Source organism: Spermophilus citellus (genome assembly GCF_964194105.1).
Source record: "Spermophilus citellus genome assembly, chromosome: 2".
Classification (NCBI taxonomy): domain Eukaryota; kingdom Metazoa; phylum Chordata; class Mammalia; order Rodentia; family Sciuridae; genus Spermophilus; species Spermophilus citellus.
In genome coordinates this window covers 181,848,048-181,864,102 of record NC_138183.1, presented here as the reverse complement: position 1 = coordinate 181,864,102, position 16,055 = coordinate 181,848,048, and the positions used below count along the sequence as shown (strand labels likewise).

Genomic DNA, 16,055 nt, shown 5'->3' with positions numbered 1-16,055 from the left:
ATACTATTGAGATATGAGTGGCTCTAAAAAGGTTTTCTAAAAGTCCTTATATTTATTTTTGTAATAAAATGTTCTCTGCCTCAAATACTTCAAAACTGACCTCCAAAATGGAAACAATTTCATTATTGAGATGACACTAATATTATAGATATGCATCTATATTTATGTATACATATATATACTAATATACACATATATGTACATATATATTATATATATTTTGAAGTATATATACATATATGTATATATTAATATATATTATGTATACTAGATGACACCAATATTATATACTAGATGACATATATATGCATATATATTAGTATATAGATATATATACATATATATTATATATATTATAATATACTAATATATATATACATATATATATATATATACATATGTATGTATATATATATATGTATATATATATATATATATATATGTTTGTGTAGAGCTTTCAAGTAACTTACTTATTTGAACCTTCTAAGCCTTATAATAGTCTGACCTATTCTCATTTCTGTTTCACACACACGGAACTTGGAGTTAAAGGGTTAAAATAAACTGCCCAAATCATAGAGCCAGAAGGTGGCTAAGCTGACTGGAACCCTTACTCTAAAGGGGTATCATGGCAGTGCCTGCTCCTCCCCATCACTTGATGTTATGGGGATCATGGAACTAGGCAGCAGCTCCTTGCCCATTGTCTAGTTTTCTTGAAGAATTCAGTAGTGGCTGGAAAGGTTCAGGGGTTAAGGTTTTCACATCCTATAGACCAGGATGGGGATCAGAGAAAGCTGGGATAGAACCAAAGGAAAACCCACATCCTCATTGCCAAGTAGCTGATGTCCTCCAGCAGGAGGTGAGCATGGCTTTTCCAAACAGCAGTGAGTGGAGCTCCCTGATGACCTGGCATTTGCCCTGTTCTCACCACCTGATTTGGACACAAGAACGACTGTAGTAGTGAGGTGTAGGAGTATTAACTAGCTTGGACCCATCTTTGCAGTCCTCCCCTCCCCTGACCTCCTCATGTAAGCATTTGGAAGAGAAGTTTTGAGCATGTATTATTGCCAAGTAAAATACAGGATACCCAGGTAAATTTGAATTTCACATGGGCAATAATTAAAAAAAAATTTTAGTTTATGTCTCAAGTATTGCATGGAACATATGTATGCTAAAATTATTATTGTTTATCTGAAATTTTAGTATAACTGATGTCCTGTATTTTTTATTTGTTAAATCTGATAACCCTACCAATAGAGGGTGAAGGAATCTTAGTTAGGAGACTATCTAGCAGAGAAAAGGTGCTGCTGGTCCTGGTGGTTTTTATCTCAGGGTACTCCCTCTGGGTAACTCAGTATGGGGTGAAGGTATTTGGGCTTTGGATTGGATAGACTTGAGTTTCAATTCATGCTCTTTCATTTAATTAGCCCTGTGACTTTGGGCAAAATGTTTACCTTCTCTCTGCTTTCTTTTTCTTCTCTGTTATAAAGGCACAATAATGCCTGTCACCCATGATGCAAGTTCTTTGAGAAAAGAGTCCATCCTTCTTCATGTGCATCTCCCCAGAGATTTGTACAGTGCCAGCAAATGGGTAAAGCTTTTAAAAAATATTTATTGATAATAATTGCATGAGTCCCAGGGCTGGGTTAAGAAGATGCTAAATGAAGAAGTGAGAAGGTCTTAGAAATCACTTTGTCCAGCTTCCCCCAAATGAATTTCTGAGTCTTGGAAAGGTTAAATGAGCTGTCCAAGGTCACAAAATATTGGCAGGAACAACAGAGAAGAAACCATGATTTCTGGACAAAGAAAGGTTACCAGGGTTGGATCATTCCGAGCTCTGGTGTCCAGAAGGGGTTCCCTTACAACTGTTATTAACTGAATAACTGAATATTTTCTCTCTCTTGGATAGTTATCAAGTTCCCTTTGGAACTAAATGAATCAATGATTACAATTTTTAGGTGAGGGCATTTTCCAAAGCAGGTGAACCAGAATTCCTCCTCTGAGTTAGAGGGTTGAATATGCCCTTTGGGCTGTTTGCCTAGCTCTGCCTTCCTAAGGTTTTTCTTGGAGACAGAATGACATGGAAAACAAAATTGTTTCTTTCTCTTCACTGGACATATCTCTGAGTGTTGGATTTAAGTTGGAAGTAAGATGCACTTCCTGGTCTAGAAAATATTTATGATGCATAGCAACAGGTACACCAAGTTGTTTTGCAGAGCATCTGTGGTTCTGGGAGGTTGTGGGGCTGGGTTTATGCTGTGGGCATAACTCCCTTCCTTTGGGGTAGCAGTTATGCCTACTGCTAATTTCCTGGGAAGCTCAGTGAAGCCCAGGAGTAAGCTACAAAGATCCCAGGAAGTACATCTTCATTGGTCACGTGTGTTCAGAGAGAGAGAGAGAGAGAGAGAGAGAGAGAGAGAGAGAGAGAGCGCTCTCTGATGGCTCTGTGAGGTGAATGCGGAATGTTTATTAGTGTCAGTGATCATAATCTTGCAACACCCAGCTTAGCTGATGACCCTATGCTCCTGTAGCAATCCACTCAGCCTCTAACGCATGGTTAGGAGGCTCTGCTCATGGTGTGCTCCTGTGTCTGTCGACATGCCTAGTTGTGAGTTCCGGAGTTCCACATGGCATCTCCTTGTGTGAATTTATAGAGTCCCAAGACTTCAGCTAGGAGAAGAACTCCAAGGCTCAGGGGCATCATGGTAAAGCCAAGTCCCAGGGTGTTGCCCTGAAGAACCTTGGCTTGGAGAAGGAGGAGCACAGGGCTGGGAGCCAGTCCTTGGGGGAGCCATTTTCACTCTGGGTCTCTTTTCCTATGTAAAATGAGGGAAGGGAGTTATATCAGATAGTGTTTTAGATCCCTTCATGGACAGTGTGACCATCATGTATTTTGTTTCATTTACAAATAGCTGACACTGAAAGGGGCTCCTTTCCCTTGCCCCCTTGAAACTGATCCATGGGATGTCCCCTTTTTATGGGATCACGGCTCCAAATGTTTATATTTCCAAACCTCTTTGCTGTTGGCAGGTAAAAGTGACTCAGTTTCAGCGCTGTAGACAGCAGATGTTTTCCTTCAACAGGAAACCTGGAGGGGTGTTTTCTTTGACTCTGATTAAAGCTCCCATTGCCTCAGGAGTTTAATAGAGGCATACACACAGATGGTCTAGTTATTCTGACACTAAAACTCACAATAGCATCTTCCCTGCCCTGATGTGACAGATAAAAGTCGCAAGGTCAACCCTCTCTCTTCTATAGCTCCATCTTTCTCTAGCAACAGATGTATTCAAGACTTCTGGGGAGAAAATCTTGTAAAAAAAATTCTTTTTTAAAAGAAAGTGGAGTATGGGAGCTGATGTAATAAATCCATTTGAAGAGCTAAATCACCATCTTCCTAAATTTGGTAATTTTGCAACTTTGAATTCTTGTGTTCTGAGCATAGCTCTCAGGGAGAGAAGCCAACTCGGAGTAGATATAATACATGACCCATGAAAATAATCAATTAGGTGACAGTGTTGAAACTCTGACAAGTAGAATATTCCATCCAGGTCCGGCTGCCATTTATCTCCATCATGCCTAGGAGAGAGCCTGACACCTACTAAACACTCAATAAACGTTTACTAAATAAGTAAAGAGAGAGAGTGTTCATAAAATAATCTTAATTGAAAAAATTAGAACAAAATCACAGGTACATTATGATTGCAACTAGGTAATAAGTATATCTATGCAGATATTAGAAGGGCACATGAATGCAGCTTGTGGGAGAAATGCCATTTCTTTTTTCTTTGAAAAAATTGAATAATGTTCTAAAATTAGTAACAAAAATTAAAAAAAGTTTTAGTAATACAAATTCTAAAAGTCAAGAGATTATCTTTATTTATAAAGCAACAGAAACCCAGGCAGGAGTATGGTATGGGAAGAGGAACATAGGCTCTAGTTAGAATTCTAGTTTTGTGACTTCAAGTATCTTTTGAGCAAATTAAACTCTACAGGCCTCAGGTTCCTCAACTGGAAAAAGAGGGTAGATGACAGATGCCCTGCTCATGGGGTTATTATAAGACTTAAATTGGGTATAAAGGTATGGTCTCTGATTATGACAGGCTTCTTGTTTCTGGTGGGTTTGTTACAAGTTGGGGTCAGCCTTGAACTTCAACACACTGTTGCTGGATGCTGAACCTTCAACAACAAAGAATCCCAATAAATCTGCTAGAGCTAACCAACACCTAGGTCCTCAGTGCTCTGGGAAGGGATCAGGTCTACAGACGTACTGTGACTTACCTGGCTCATCAGTTGTACCAGGATCAGGGTCCTGGCTTCTCAGTCCAGTCCTTTTCCCATGCCCCTTGCCCTCCCTCTTCTCATCCCACCTCCATGATTTCCCAGCTCTTAAGCAAGGTCGGCCGGGTGCTCCCTTCTTTGATGGTATCTGTGGATAAAACCTGATGAAGCATTGTTCTTTCCAGGAGCTACAGTACTCATTCATGTTTAGAAATGGGAACATGATTTCTAGAGAAGCAAAGTCTCTCTCTGAAGAGAGATCACTGAAGAAAGCATATGTGTTATCTTTTTTTTTTGACAATATGAATCAAGAATCTAAAAAGTGACAATTTTATTTGCCACAACATTTTGTTTCTAGAAATTTATCCTAAGAGAAAAGAATCACCGATGGGGACAAAGACTGACATGAAAAAAAAAATGGGTATCAGCACAACTTATCTCTGCAGAAAACTTAGGAATTAAGTAAATATTCAATGGTGGGGGGATTTCTTACATAAAGATATATAAGTCAGCTTTTCAAGTGACATTGTGGAATAGTGGTTAATGACCGGAGAGAAAACTCTTTCATGCTTTAAGCTTCAAAAGGGCAGATACAAAAACTGTACCTGCAATATAACCCCAAATTTGGTTTTATAAGTGCTTTTAGGGGGAAAAAAAAGACTGGAAGGAAATATACCAAAAATCTAAAAAATGATTAGCACTGATCATATGACTCATATTTCATTTTCTAATGCTTTTCTGTATTTTAATTTTAATTAATTAATTAATATAATTTATTCATAGTACTGGGAATTGCACAGGCTAGGGGAATGTTCTACCATTAAGCCACCCTGCCTCAGCCCTTTGTAGTTTTTAAATTTTGAGTCAGGGTCTTGCTAAGTGCCCAGGGTCCTCCTGACTTAGGGTCTTCCTGACTCAACACACTGTTGCTGGGTCCTGAGTAGCTGGATTTATAAGTGTGCATCACCCTATCCCACTGGATTTTAATTTTAAAAAGTGAATATACACCAGTCTCAGACTTGGTAATAAATGTCTCTGATGAGGAATTTTTGGGTGCCTTTTTCATGTTTTATGACACAGACATAGGGCTGAGAATCACAGACATGTACAAATACCATGTCCTACTGTGCCCCGAGCAGACAAATGCTTGGTGGGGTTTGAATTCCTTCAATCCCAAACCACCTGGAATCCTGTGGGTAAACCTCACCCTCAGCTTGGCTCAGTTTCTTTCACTGGTTTGCTTGCAGAACACTCATTTGCCTGGTTCAGGCATTTCAACCCTTGGAGATGGTGCTTTCAATTTTAATCCTTCTCCTGAGGCAGCTTAATTTGAAAATGCTGGAAACCACACCTACTTTCAACTCCATGGGCTGCTCTCTCAACCAGTAGGTTAGAGAGTGGCCTCATGGGGAATACAAAGGGTAGAATCATGGAGGTAAGGGATGAAAGAAAACCCAAGCAGAGCACAGAAGTCTTCACAGAGGTAAAGGAAGGAGCAAAGGGACCCAGAAGTGGAAGAGGGCTGAGAGAAGTGGAGTTGGTAACTAGGGAGAAGGAAGTTCCTCTACTCCACAACTGTGTAGGGAGAGGGCCCTGGTCAAGGGAGGGGGTGTGAAAGAAATGGCCCATTGCTATGTAGATAGAATCACCCTGCAAAGGCACCCCCCACATCCACCTTCTGTGCCCTTCTGGCCCCCAAGCTCCTGGCCTGGATAGCCCGTTACCTCGTTGTTGGTGCCGACGTCCAGCAGGACTGGGAGGCACTGCTGTGGGTTCACCCCTCCACACGCGGTGTACAGGGCCAGCTTGCCCACAGGGATGCCCATGCCGTAGCAGCCCAGGTCTCCCAAGCCCAGTATGCGTTCTCCATCAGTCACTACCACAGCCTGAAAAACACAGCAGGTGCCATCAATCAGGGCCAGAGCCTCCTGTGACAAAGTGCTCATTTCCATGCCCCAGCATGTCAGGCTTGACAACTGCATGCCTGCTGACTTTGCAGGGGCTGAAACTGCTTGTCTGGAATAAGGCCTCATTCAACTGCAGGTGGCTGTTCCTTTCTGTCAGGCTGATGAGAAATCCCACTGAAGCGAAATGACAGAAAGACACCTGCCCTGCATTCTGAGGTTTGGGGTGGGGGCTTCAGAAACAGCTGGAGGGAAACCACATCTAGTCACTCTTCCTCAAAGAAACTAAACAGATGCTCTCAGCCTGAGACTTGGTGGGGGAGGGCGAGAAAGGAAGGGAAGGACATAAGGAAAGGAGAAAATGAAAAACAAGTGTTCAGCTGCGGCTGCAGTTCTGGGTTTAGAGACCAATGTAAGTGCTCCCTGGCCTGCTCCTGGGCTCTGATAAATCCGACTTGCAAAGAACAGAGCTCCTTGTTATGTCTCCTAGGATCACTGTTTCACATGAAACCAGGAAGATATGGAGCTGTATTGGGATTACCTTTTGTGTTTTGCAAACACATGGACCTGGGGGAGGTCCATGTATTAGTGCAGGTTCAAGGTTTCATACTGTAAATTAACAAATGAGGATGAAACTGATAGTGATGATAAATATTATTATATGATTAGAATGGATGTTCTTTTGTTTGTTCACTTAACACATATTTATGAAACATGTACTTTGCCTAAGATACTGTGCCATGTTCTGGGGGAAGGAGCTTCAGTTTGCTCATCTACAAAAACAAGTATGTATGAACTCAGCCTTTAAAGAATTATAGGGCTGAAAGAGAGATGGAATGTGGATGTTAACAATGATGACTTTGGGAGGGAGTCCTGACTGCACTAGACCAGCACAAAGGGCTGCAGAGTTTAAGAGATGGGAGATTTACCCCTCATAGGTAAGGATTTTGTGGGTGAGGGGGCACATATACCAGACCCTGGACAAGGGGGGATTGTGAGGATGCAGGTGGGGGGTGATCAGTTATCGCAAAGCAAGTTAAGACATAGAATAGACATGTTTATAACAATGCAATTCACAATAGCCAAGTTACAGAACCAGCCTAGATGCCCATCGACGGGCAATCAGATAGAGAAAATGGAATTTTCCATTTATAAACAATGGAATTTTATTCAGCTATAAGGAATGAAATTATGGCATTTTCTGATAAATTGATGGAGCTGGAGAACATCATGCTGAGTGAAATAAGCCAGAGTCAGTGAAGTGTTGAATATTTCCCCTCATATATGGAAACTAGAGAGTGGGGGGAAGGAATAAAAAGGAGTAATCTCACAGAAATAGAAAGGAGACCAATAGAGTGGAGGAAGGAGATTGAGAGAGGCAGAGGAAGGGAGGGCATGGGGAAGTACTGGGGAATAAAATATGCCAGATTATGCTAGGTTCATGTACAAATATACCACATTGAATTCCACATATATGTGTGTGCATATATACACATATACATATATATAAATGATAATGCACTAATTTAAATGATAATAATAACAACAATAATAATAGAGGAGAGATGAGACTAGAGTAAATGGATTGGGGGAGGGGGGGAAGGGAAGTACTGGGGAAGGAGACTGAGCAAATTGTTATGTACATGTACAAATATGGTATAATGAATCCCACTATTATGTAAAATTGTAACGCACCAATAAGAATAAAAAGACACAGGGTAGAGGTGGGGGATGTAATATGTAGGGGTAAGAACTAGGAGGTATAGCTTACATGAAAGGAAAGAATGGAAAGTCAGGCAGAAATCAGACAGTGAAATCAGGCCAACAACAACCTATCAGAGTGTCAGTAAAATTGTTTATAGATTAGCTTACTATCCCTCCACTGGAACCTGGCTTTGGACCACAACATAGGACCAGCTTCAAGCTATGAATATCCTGGTTGGTCCCAAGCATGGTACCCACAGGGTTTAGATTAATCTATGGAGTGACAATGTTGAGTGCACCAGGAATAAGGAAATGAAGATCCATTCTTGACCTGAAATAGTTTATGATCCAGTACCCAAAGGGTCCATGGTATCTTCTCACCTTGGTTCTCTCTCTCCAGGGGTGAGAGTGCATAAGGGCTGGTGCTGCCTTTTGGTAGAATTGTAGCAATATCAAAAAACACTTCTCTACTTCTGGAAAGAGGGTTATGGAGAGTGCAACAGACCCATGGAAATCATGATGTCCCCCTCTTACATTGGTCCGTGACCTCTGTGGACAGTGTTCACAGCCCACACCCCATCTGACCCTCCCAATGGCTTGGGCAGGTAGAAATGTCTGAGACTGTTAACTGTTTTACAGGTGAGCAAACTGAAGCTCAAGAGCTTAATGATCTACTCATATTTGTTAGGTATCAGTCATGTGCCAGGCACTGGGCTGGATGTTTTCACATTGGTTATCTCACCAAGGTGATTTTGCTTGTGTATGTGGCAGGGCAAACTTCTAATCAGGCTTTGGTTCCTGGTTCAGGGCTCCATCTCCTTCCCCCTTCCACTGGGTGAAAGCACCTGTGTTCCTGGTAAAGTCATATCCCGCCTCAGGATCACCCTCTCTGTAGCCCACCTCTGACCTCATCTTGGCAGCTCTTCTGGCAGGAGCTTGTGTCCTTATACTGCCTCTGAGGGCTGGAACTCTGAGCATTTTTCTACCATCTCTCCTAATCAAAGCTTCCTTATTTTGGTTCTCTCAGAATCTTTCTATCTGCTGAGGGGACAGTGAGTGACATGAAATTAAACTGAGGACCTCAGGTACTCCAGGACATTGTCCCTACAACCCTAGGATGGTGAAGTGCCTTCCCACCCTGGAAGTGTCCAAGGGCATTCTGCTGCATCCCCTCTGAGGGGATGCCTCACCTCCACCTGTTGTCCATCTTCAATCTTATGGTGGAATGGTTGGTTTGTTGCAATAGCTTCACAGACTGCTTGCCCCTCATACTTTCTTCCTTCTAATCTCTCCTTGCCAACCAATGTCAGATTCAGTGTACCAAAAACTATCATTGCGGCATTTCCAGACTCAGAGACCTTTAGTGTCTTCTATCTATAGCATAAAGTAAAAAACATCTAACTCTTTAATGACCTGAACCCAACATATCTTCTGAAACTTATCTCTGTATATACAGCTGAATATAGTTGCATCTTCTGGCCAGTGGTTTCCTCAGTCTCCCCAGACTCTCCCCAGATGCACCTACCATATATCCCTCTTGACTTCTATATTTCTCCTTCCTGGAAGGTCCTTCTCCCCATTTTCCAAAAGCACAAACCCTCCATTAAAATATAATGCATTTTCTTTTCCCCCTGAACAGTTAACACTTGTTATATCCATTACACACTTCTGTCACCTGCCTGCCTTCCACAAATGTTTATTAATTACCTACTGGATGCCAAGACCTGCACAAGGTGCTACTTAAACATTGGATGGTTACAACATTTCAGTTCTTATTTGCTAAGTTTTGGATGGGGTTTGTCTCCCAAGGGTTCATGTGTTGGAGGATTGATCTCCAGTGTGGCAATGTAGAGGGGGTGGAATCTTTAAAGGTGGGGCCTAGTGGGAAGTTCTTGGGTCACTGGGGATACTCTCCTCTGAGGAGATTGAAGTAGTTCTTTTGGGATCTCAGTGTTTATAAGAGTGAATTATAAAACAAACTAAGGCTGGTCCCTCTACACTCTCTGTGGCTTCCTGTTTCTTCATGTGATCCCTCCCTTCCACACATGATCCTATTATTGTAAGGCCAACTGTCATGGGGTCCTCACCAAGCTGAGCTGATGCCAGAACCATGCCCTTAAATGTCCCAAACTAAAAGAGATGAATAATCCTATTTTCTTTATACATAACTCAGCCTCAGGTGGGTTCCATTGGGAAATGGAGTAATACATCATTTTAACATTTTTTATTTTTATTTTTATTTTTTTGTCTTAGATATTGTTTATTTTTATTAATAGAATGAGAATACTATGTCTCCAAAGAAGTATCATCATTCCTCTGAAATAAAGATACTTCCATCCAGCTACACTGTCTATCAGTTTGAGTCTGAGCCACATCTCATGTAGTTTAATATTTTTTTTTTTGCCATCAGAATTTTTTTTTCTTTTTTTATTTATTTTTCTTTTTTTATTGTTGGTCGTTCAAAACATTACATAGTTCTTTTTTTTAATCGGTTGTTCAAAACATTACATAGTTCTTGATATATCATATTTCTCACTTTGATTCAAGTGGGTTATGAACTCCCATTTTTACCCCGTAAACAGATTGCAGAGTCACATCAGTTACACTTCCACTGATTTACATATTGACATACTCATGTCTGTTGTATTTTGCTGCCTTTCCTATCCTCTACTATCCCCCCTCCCCTCCCCTCCCCTCTTCTCTCTCTACCCCCTCTACTGTAATTCATTTCTCCCCCTTGTATTATTTTTAACTTTCCTCTCACTTCCTCTTGTATGTAATTTTGTATAACCGTAAGGGTCTCCTTCCATTTCCAAGCAATTTCCCTTTTCTCTCCCTGTCCCTCCCACCTCTCATCCCTGTTTAATGTTAGTCATCTTCTCATGCTCTTCTTCCCTACTCTGTTCTTAGTTAATCTCCTTATATCAAAGAAGACATTTAGCATTTGTTTTTTAGGGATTGGCTAGCTTCACTTAGCATAATCTACTCTAATGCCATCCATTTCCCTCCAAATTCTATCATTTTGTCATTTTTTAATGCAGAGTAATACTCCATTGTGTATAAATGCCACATTTTTTTAATCCATTCGTCTATTAAAGGGCATCTAGGTTGCTTCCACAGTCTTGCTATTGTGAATTGTACTGCTATGAACATCGATGTAGCAGTGTCCCTGTAGCATGCTCTTTTTAGGTCTTTAGGGAATAGACCCAGAAGGGGAATAGCTGGATCAAATGGTGGTTCCATTCCCAGCTTTCCAAGAAATCTCCATACTGCTTTCCAAATTGGTTGCACCAATTTGCAGTCCCACCAACAATGTACAAGTGTACACTTTTCCCCACATCCTCGCCAGCACTTGTTGTTGTTTGACTTCATAATGGCTGCCAATCTTACTGGGGTGAGGTGGTATCTTAGGGTGGTTTTGATTTGCATTTCTCTGACTGCTAGAGACGTTGAGCATTTTTTCATGTACTTGTTGATTGATTGTATGTCCTCCTCTGAGAAGTGTCTGTTTAGGTCCTTGGCCCATTTGTTGACTGGGTTATTTGTTATCTTATTGTCTAATTTTTTGAGTTCTTTATATACTCTTGGTATTAGGGCTCTATCTGAAGTGTGAGGAGTAAAGATTTGTTCCCATGATGTAGGCTCCCTATTTACCTCTCTTATTGTTTCTTTTGCTGAGAAAAAACTTTTTAGTTTGAGCAAGTCCCATTTGTTGATTCTAGATATTAATTCTTGTGCTATGGGTGTCCTACTGAGGAATTTGGAGCCCAACCCCACAGTGTGTAGGTCGTAGCCAACTTTTTCTTCTATCAGATGCCTTGTCTCTGGTTTGATATCAAGCTCCTTGATCCATTTTGAGTTAACTTTTGTGCATGGCGAGAGAAAGGGATTCAGTTTCATTTTGTTGCATATGGATTTCCAGTTTTCCCAGCACCATTTGTTGAAGATGCTATCCTTCCTCCATTGCATGCTTTTAGCCCCTTTATCAAATATAAGAAAGTTGTAGTTTTGTGGGTTGGTTTCTGTGTCGTCTATTCTGTACCATTGGTCCACCCGCCTGTTTTGGTACCAGTACCATGCTGTTTTTGTTACTATTGCTCTGTAGTATAGTTTGAAGTCTGGTATTGCTATACCACCTGATTCACACTTCCTGCTTAGCATTGTTTTTGCTATTCTGGGTCTTTTGTTTTTCCATATGAATTTCATGATTGCTTTCTTTATTTCTACAAGAAATGCCATTGGGATTTTGATTGGCATTGCATTAAACCTATAGAGAACTTTTGGTAATATCGCCATTTTGATGATGTTAGTTCTGCCTATCCATGAACAGGGTATATTTTTCCATCTTCTAAGATCTTCTTCAATTTCTCTCTTTAGGGTTCTGTAGTTTTCATTGTATAAGTCTTTTACCTCTTTTGTTAGGTTGATTCCCAAGTATTTTATTTTTTTTTGAGGACATTGTGAATGGAGTGGTTGTCCTCATTTCCATTTCAGAGGGTTTGTCGCTGATATACAGGAATGCCTTTGATTTATGCATGTTGATTTTATATCCTGCCACTTTGCTGAATTCATTTATTAGCTCTAATAGTTTCTTTGTAGACCCTTTTGGGTCTGCTAGGTATAGAATCATGTCATCTGCAAATAGTGATAGTTTAAGTTCTTCTTTTCCTATTTTTATGCCTTTAATTTCTTTCATCTGTCTAATTGCTCTGGCCAGTGTTTCGAGAACTATGTTGAACAGAAGTGGTGAGAGAGGGCATCCCTGTCTTGTTCCAGATTTTAGAGGGAATGCCTTCAATTTTTCTCCATTCAGAATGATGCTAGCCTGGGGCTTAGCGTAGATTGCTTTTACAATGTTGAGGTATGTTCCTGTTATCCCTATTTTTTCGAGAGTTTTGAACAAAAAGGGATGCTGTACTTTGTCGAATGCTTTTTCCGCATCTATCGAGATGATCATATGGTTCTTATTTTTAAGTCTATTGATGTGGTGGATAACATTTATTGATTTCCGTATATTGAACCAGCCTTGCATCCCAGGGATGAATCCTACTTGATCATGGTGTACAATTTTTTTGATATGATTTTGTATCTGATTTGCCAGAATTTTATTGAGGATTTTTGCGTCTAGGTTCATTAGAGATATAGGTCTGTAGTTTTCTTTTTTTGAAGTATCTTTGTCTGGTTTAGGAATCAGGGTGATGTTGGCCTCGTAGAATGAATTTGGAAGTTCTCCCTCTTTTTCTATTTCCTGAAATAGCTTGAAAAGTATTGGTATTAGTTCCTCTTTAAAGGTTTTGTAAAACTCTGCTGTATACCCATCCGGTCCTGGGCTTTTCTTAGTTGGTAATCTTTTGATGGTTTCTTCTATTTCCTCAATTGATATTGGTCTGTTTAGGTTGTCTATATCCTCCTGTCTCAATCTGGGCAGATCATATGACTTAAGAAATTTCTCGATGCCTTCACTATCTTCTATTTTATTGGAGTATAAGGATTCAAAATAATTTCTGATTATCTTCTGTATTTCTGAAGTGTCTGTTGTGATATTGCCTTTTTCATCCTGTATGCTAGTAATTTGAGTTCTCTCTCTTCTTCTCTTCGTTAGCATGGCTAAGAGTTTGTCGATCTTATTTATTTTTTCAAAGAACCAACTTTTAGTTTTATCAATTTTTTCAATTGTTTCTTTTGTTTTGATTTCATTAATTTCAGCTCTGATTTTAATTATTTCTTGCCTTCTACTACTTTTGCTGTTATTTTGCTCTTCTTTTTCTAGGATTTTGAGATGAAGTATGAGATCATTTATTTGTTGGTTTTTTCTTTTTTTAAGGAATGAACTCCATGCAATGAATTTTCCTCTTAGAACTGCTTTCAATGTGTCCCATAGATTCCGATATGTTGTGTCTGTGTTTTAATTTATCTCTAAGAATTTTTTAATTTCCTCCTTAATGTCTTCTATAACCCATTGATCATTCAGTAACCTATTGTTCATTCTCCAAGTGATGCATGATTTTTCCTTCCTTCTTTTATCATTGATTTTCAGTTTCATTCCATTATGGTCAGATAAGATGCATGGTATTATCTCTACTCCTTTATTTTGTCTAAGAGTTGCCCTGTGACATAATATATGATCTATTTTTGAGAAGGATCCATGTGCTGCTGAGAAAAAAGTGTAACTGCTTGATGTTGGGTGGTATATTCTATATATGTCAATTAAGTCTAGGTTGTTAATTGTGTTATTGAGTTCTATAGTTTCCTTATTCAACTTTTGTTTGGAAGATCTGTCCAGTGGTGAGAGAGGTGTGTTGAAGTCTCCCATGATTATTGTATGGTGGTCTATTAGACTCTTGAACTTGAGAAGAGTTTGTTTGATGAACATAGCTGCACCATTTTTGGGGGCATATATATTTATGATTGTTATGTCTTGTTGGTGTATGGTTCCCTTGAGCAGTATGTAGTGTCCCTCTTTATCCCTTTTGATTAACTTTGGCTTAAAATCTATTTTATTTGATATGAGTATGGACACTCCTGCTTGTTTCCGAAGTCCATATGAGTGATATGATTTTTCCCAACCTTTCACCTTCAGTCTATGTATGTCTTTTCCTATCAAATGCGTCTCCTGTAGGCAGCATATTGTTGGGTCATGTTTTGTGATCCATTCTACTAGCCTGTGTCTCTTAATTGGTGAGTTTAAGCCATTAACATTTAGGGTTATTATTGAGATATGGGTTATCCTTCCAGCCATATTTGTTTATTTATGTTACTGAATATGGTTTGTTTTCCTCTTTGATTATTTTTCCCCCTTTACTGTCTTACCTCCCACTGTTGGTTTTCATTGTTATTTTCCATTTCCTCTTCCTGTAATGTTTTGCTGAGGATTTTTTGGAGAGATGGTTTTCTAGCTGCAAATTCTTTTAACTTTTGTTTATCGTGGAAGGTTTTAATTTCATCTTCCATCTTGAAGTTTAATTTTGTTGGATACACAATTCTTGGTTGGAACCCATTTTCTTTCAGTGTTTGAAATATGTTATTCCAGGATCTTCTAGTTTTCAAAGTCTGTGTTGAGAGATCAGCTGTTATCCTGATTGGTTTACCCCTAAATGTGATCTGCTTCCTTTCTCTTGTAGCTTTTAAAATTCTCTTCTTATTCTGTATGTTGGGCATCTTCATTATAATGTGTCTAGGTGTGGATCTCTTATGATTATGCACATTCGGCATCCTGTAGGCTTCTAGGATTTAGGATTCTGTCTCGTTCTTCAAGTCTGGGAAGTTTTCTCGAATTATTTCATTTAATAGATTGTTTATTCCTTTGGTTTGGAGCTCTGTGCCTTCCTGTATCCCAATGACTCTTAAGTTTGGTCTTTTAATGTTATCCCATATTTATTGGATGTTCTGCTCATGGTTTCTTAACAGTCTTGCTGAGCTGTCTATGTTCTTTTCAAGTTGAAATACTTTGTCTTCATTGTCTGATGTTCTATCTTCTAACTGTTCTACTCTGCTGGTAGTATTCTCAATTGAGTTTTTAAGTTGGTTTATTGCTTCCTGCCTTTCTAGGATTTCTGTTTGTTTGTTTTTTATAACCTCTATCTCCCTGTATAGTTGATCTTTTGCTTCCTGGATTTGTTTATGCATTTCATTGTTGAAGAGATCTTTCACTGTCTGATTTTGCTGTCTAATGTCTTCCTTGAGACTCCAGATAATCTGAAGCATGTATCTTCTGAATTCTTTATCTGATATTCCATCTGCTGCAGATATTACCTCTTCTAACGTTGAGTTGACCTGCATTGCTTGTGGTCCTTTCTTTCCTTGTCTCTTCATACTGTTCGCGTTTCTTTCTGCTTACTGAGACTGTTGTGTTGTTGAATTTTCCCCCTATATATTTGTATTACTCTTGTATAGTTGCAAAGTCTCCCGCGCAGGCGCGGGCAGGGGCTCTGCTCCTCCTCCAATTGGGGCAATGTGCCTACCACATCGGCAGACCGCTGGGCCTGTTCTGCTGGTTGGTAGCAGGTGCGCCTATCTTGCAGGCGCGTGGGGTGGCTCTGCCACTCCCAGGTTGCTGGGCCTGACCTGCTGGTGGGTTGCAGGTCCGGCTACCTTGCAGGCGCAGGGGGAGGGCACACACCTATTTGTATTTAGACAGTTACTCGAAATGGAGGACGTAATGCTTGGGATGAA

General features: G+C 39.9%; 1 protein-coding gene across 6 annotated transcripts in view; it reads right to left on the bottom strand.

Moving 5' to 3' along the window:
• The window catches only part of ME3 (malic enzyme 3), a 201,515-nt gene that overhangs the window by 54,209 nt on the left and 131,251 nt on the right, over nucleotides 1-16,055 (bottom strand). For all 6 annotated transcript variants that reach the window (XM_081282420.1, XM_081282422.1, XM_081282423.1 and 3 more), the window contains one exon: nucleotides 6,000-6,161. In XM_081282420.1, the coding sequence (XP_081138546.1) occupies nucleotides 6,000-6,161 (162 nt within the window). The remainder of the gene's footprint in view (nucleotides 1-5,999; nucleotides 6,162-16,055) is intronic.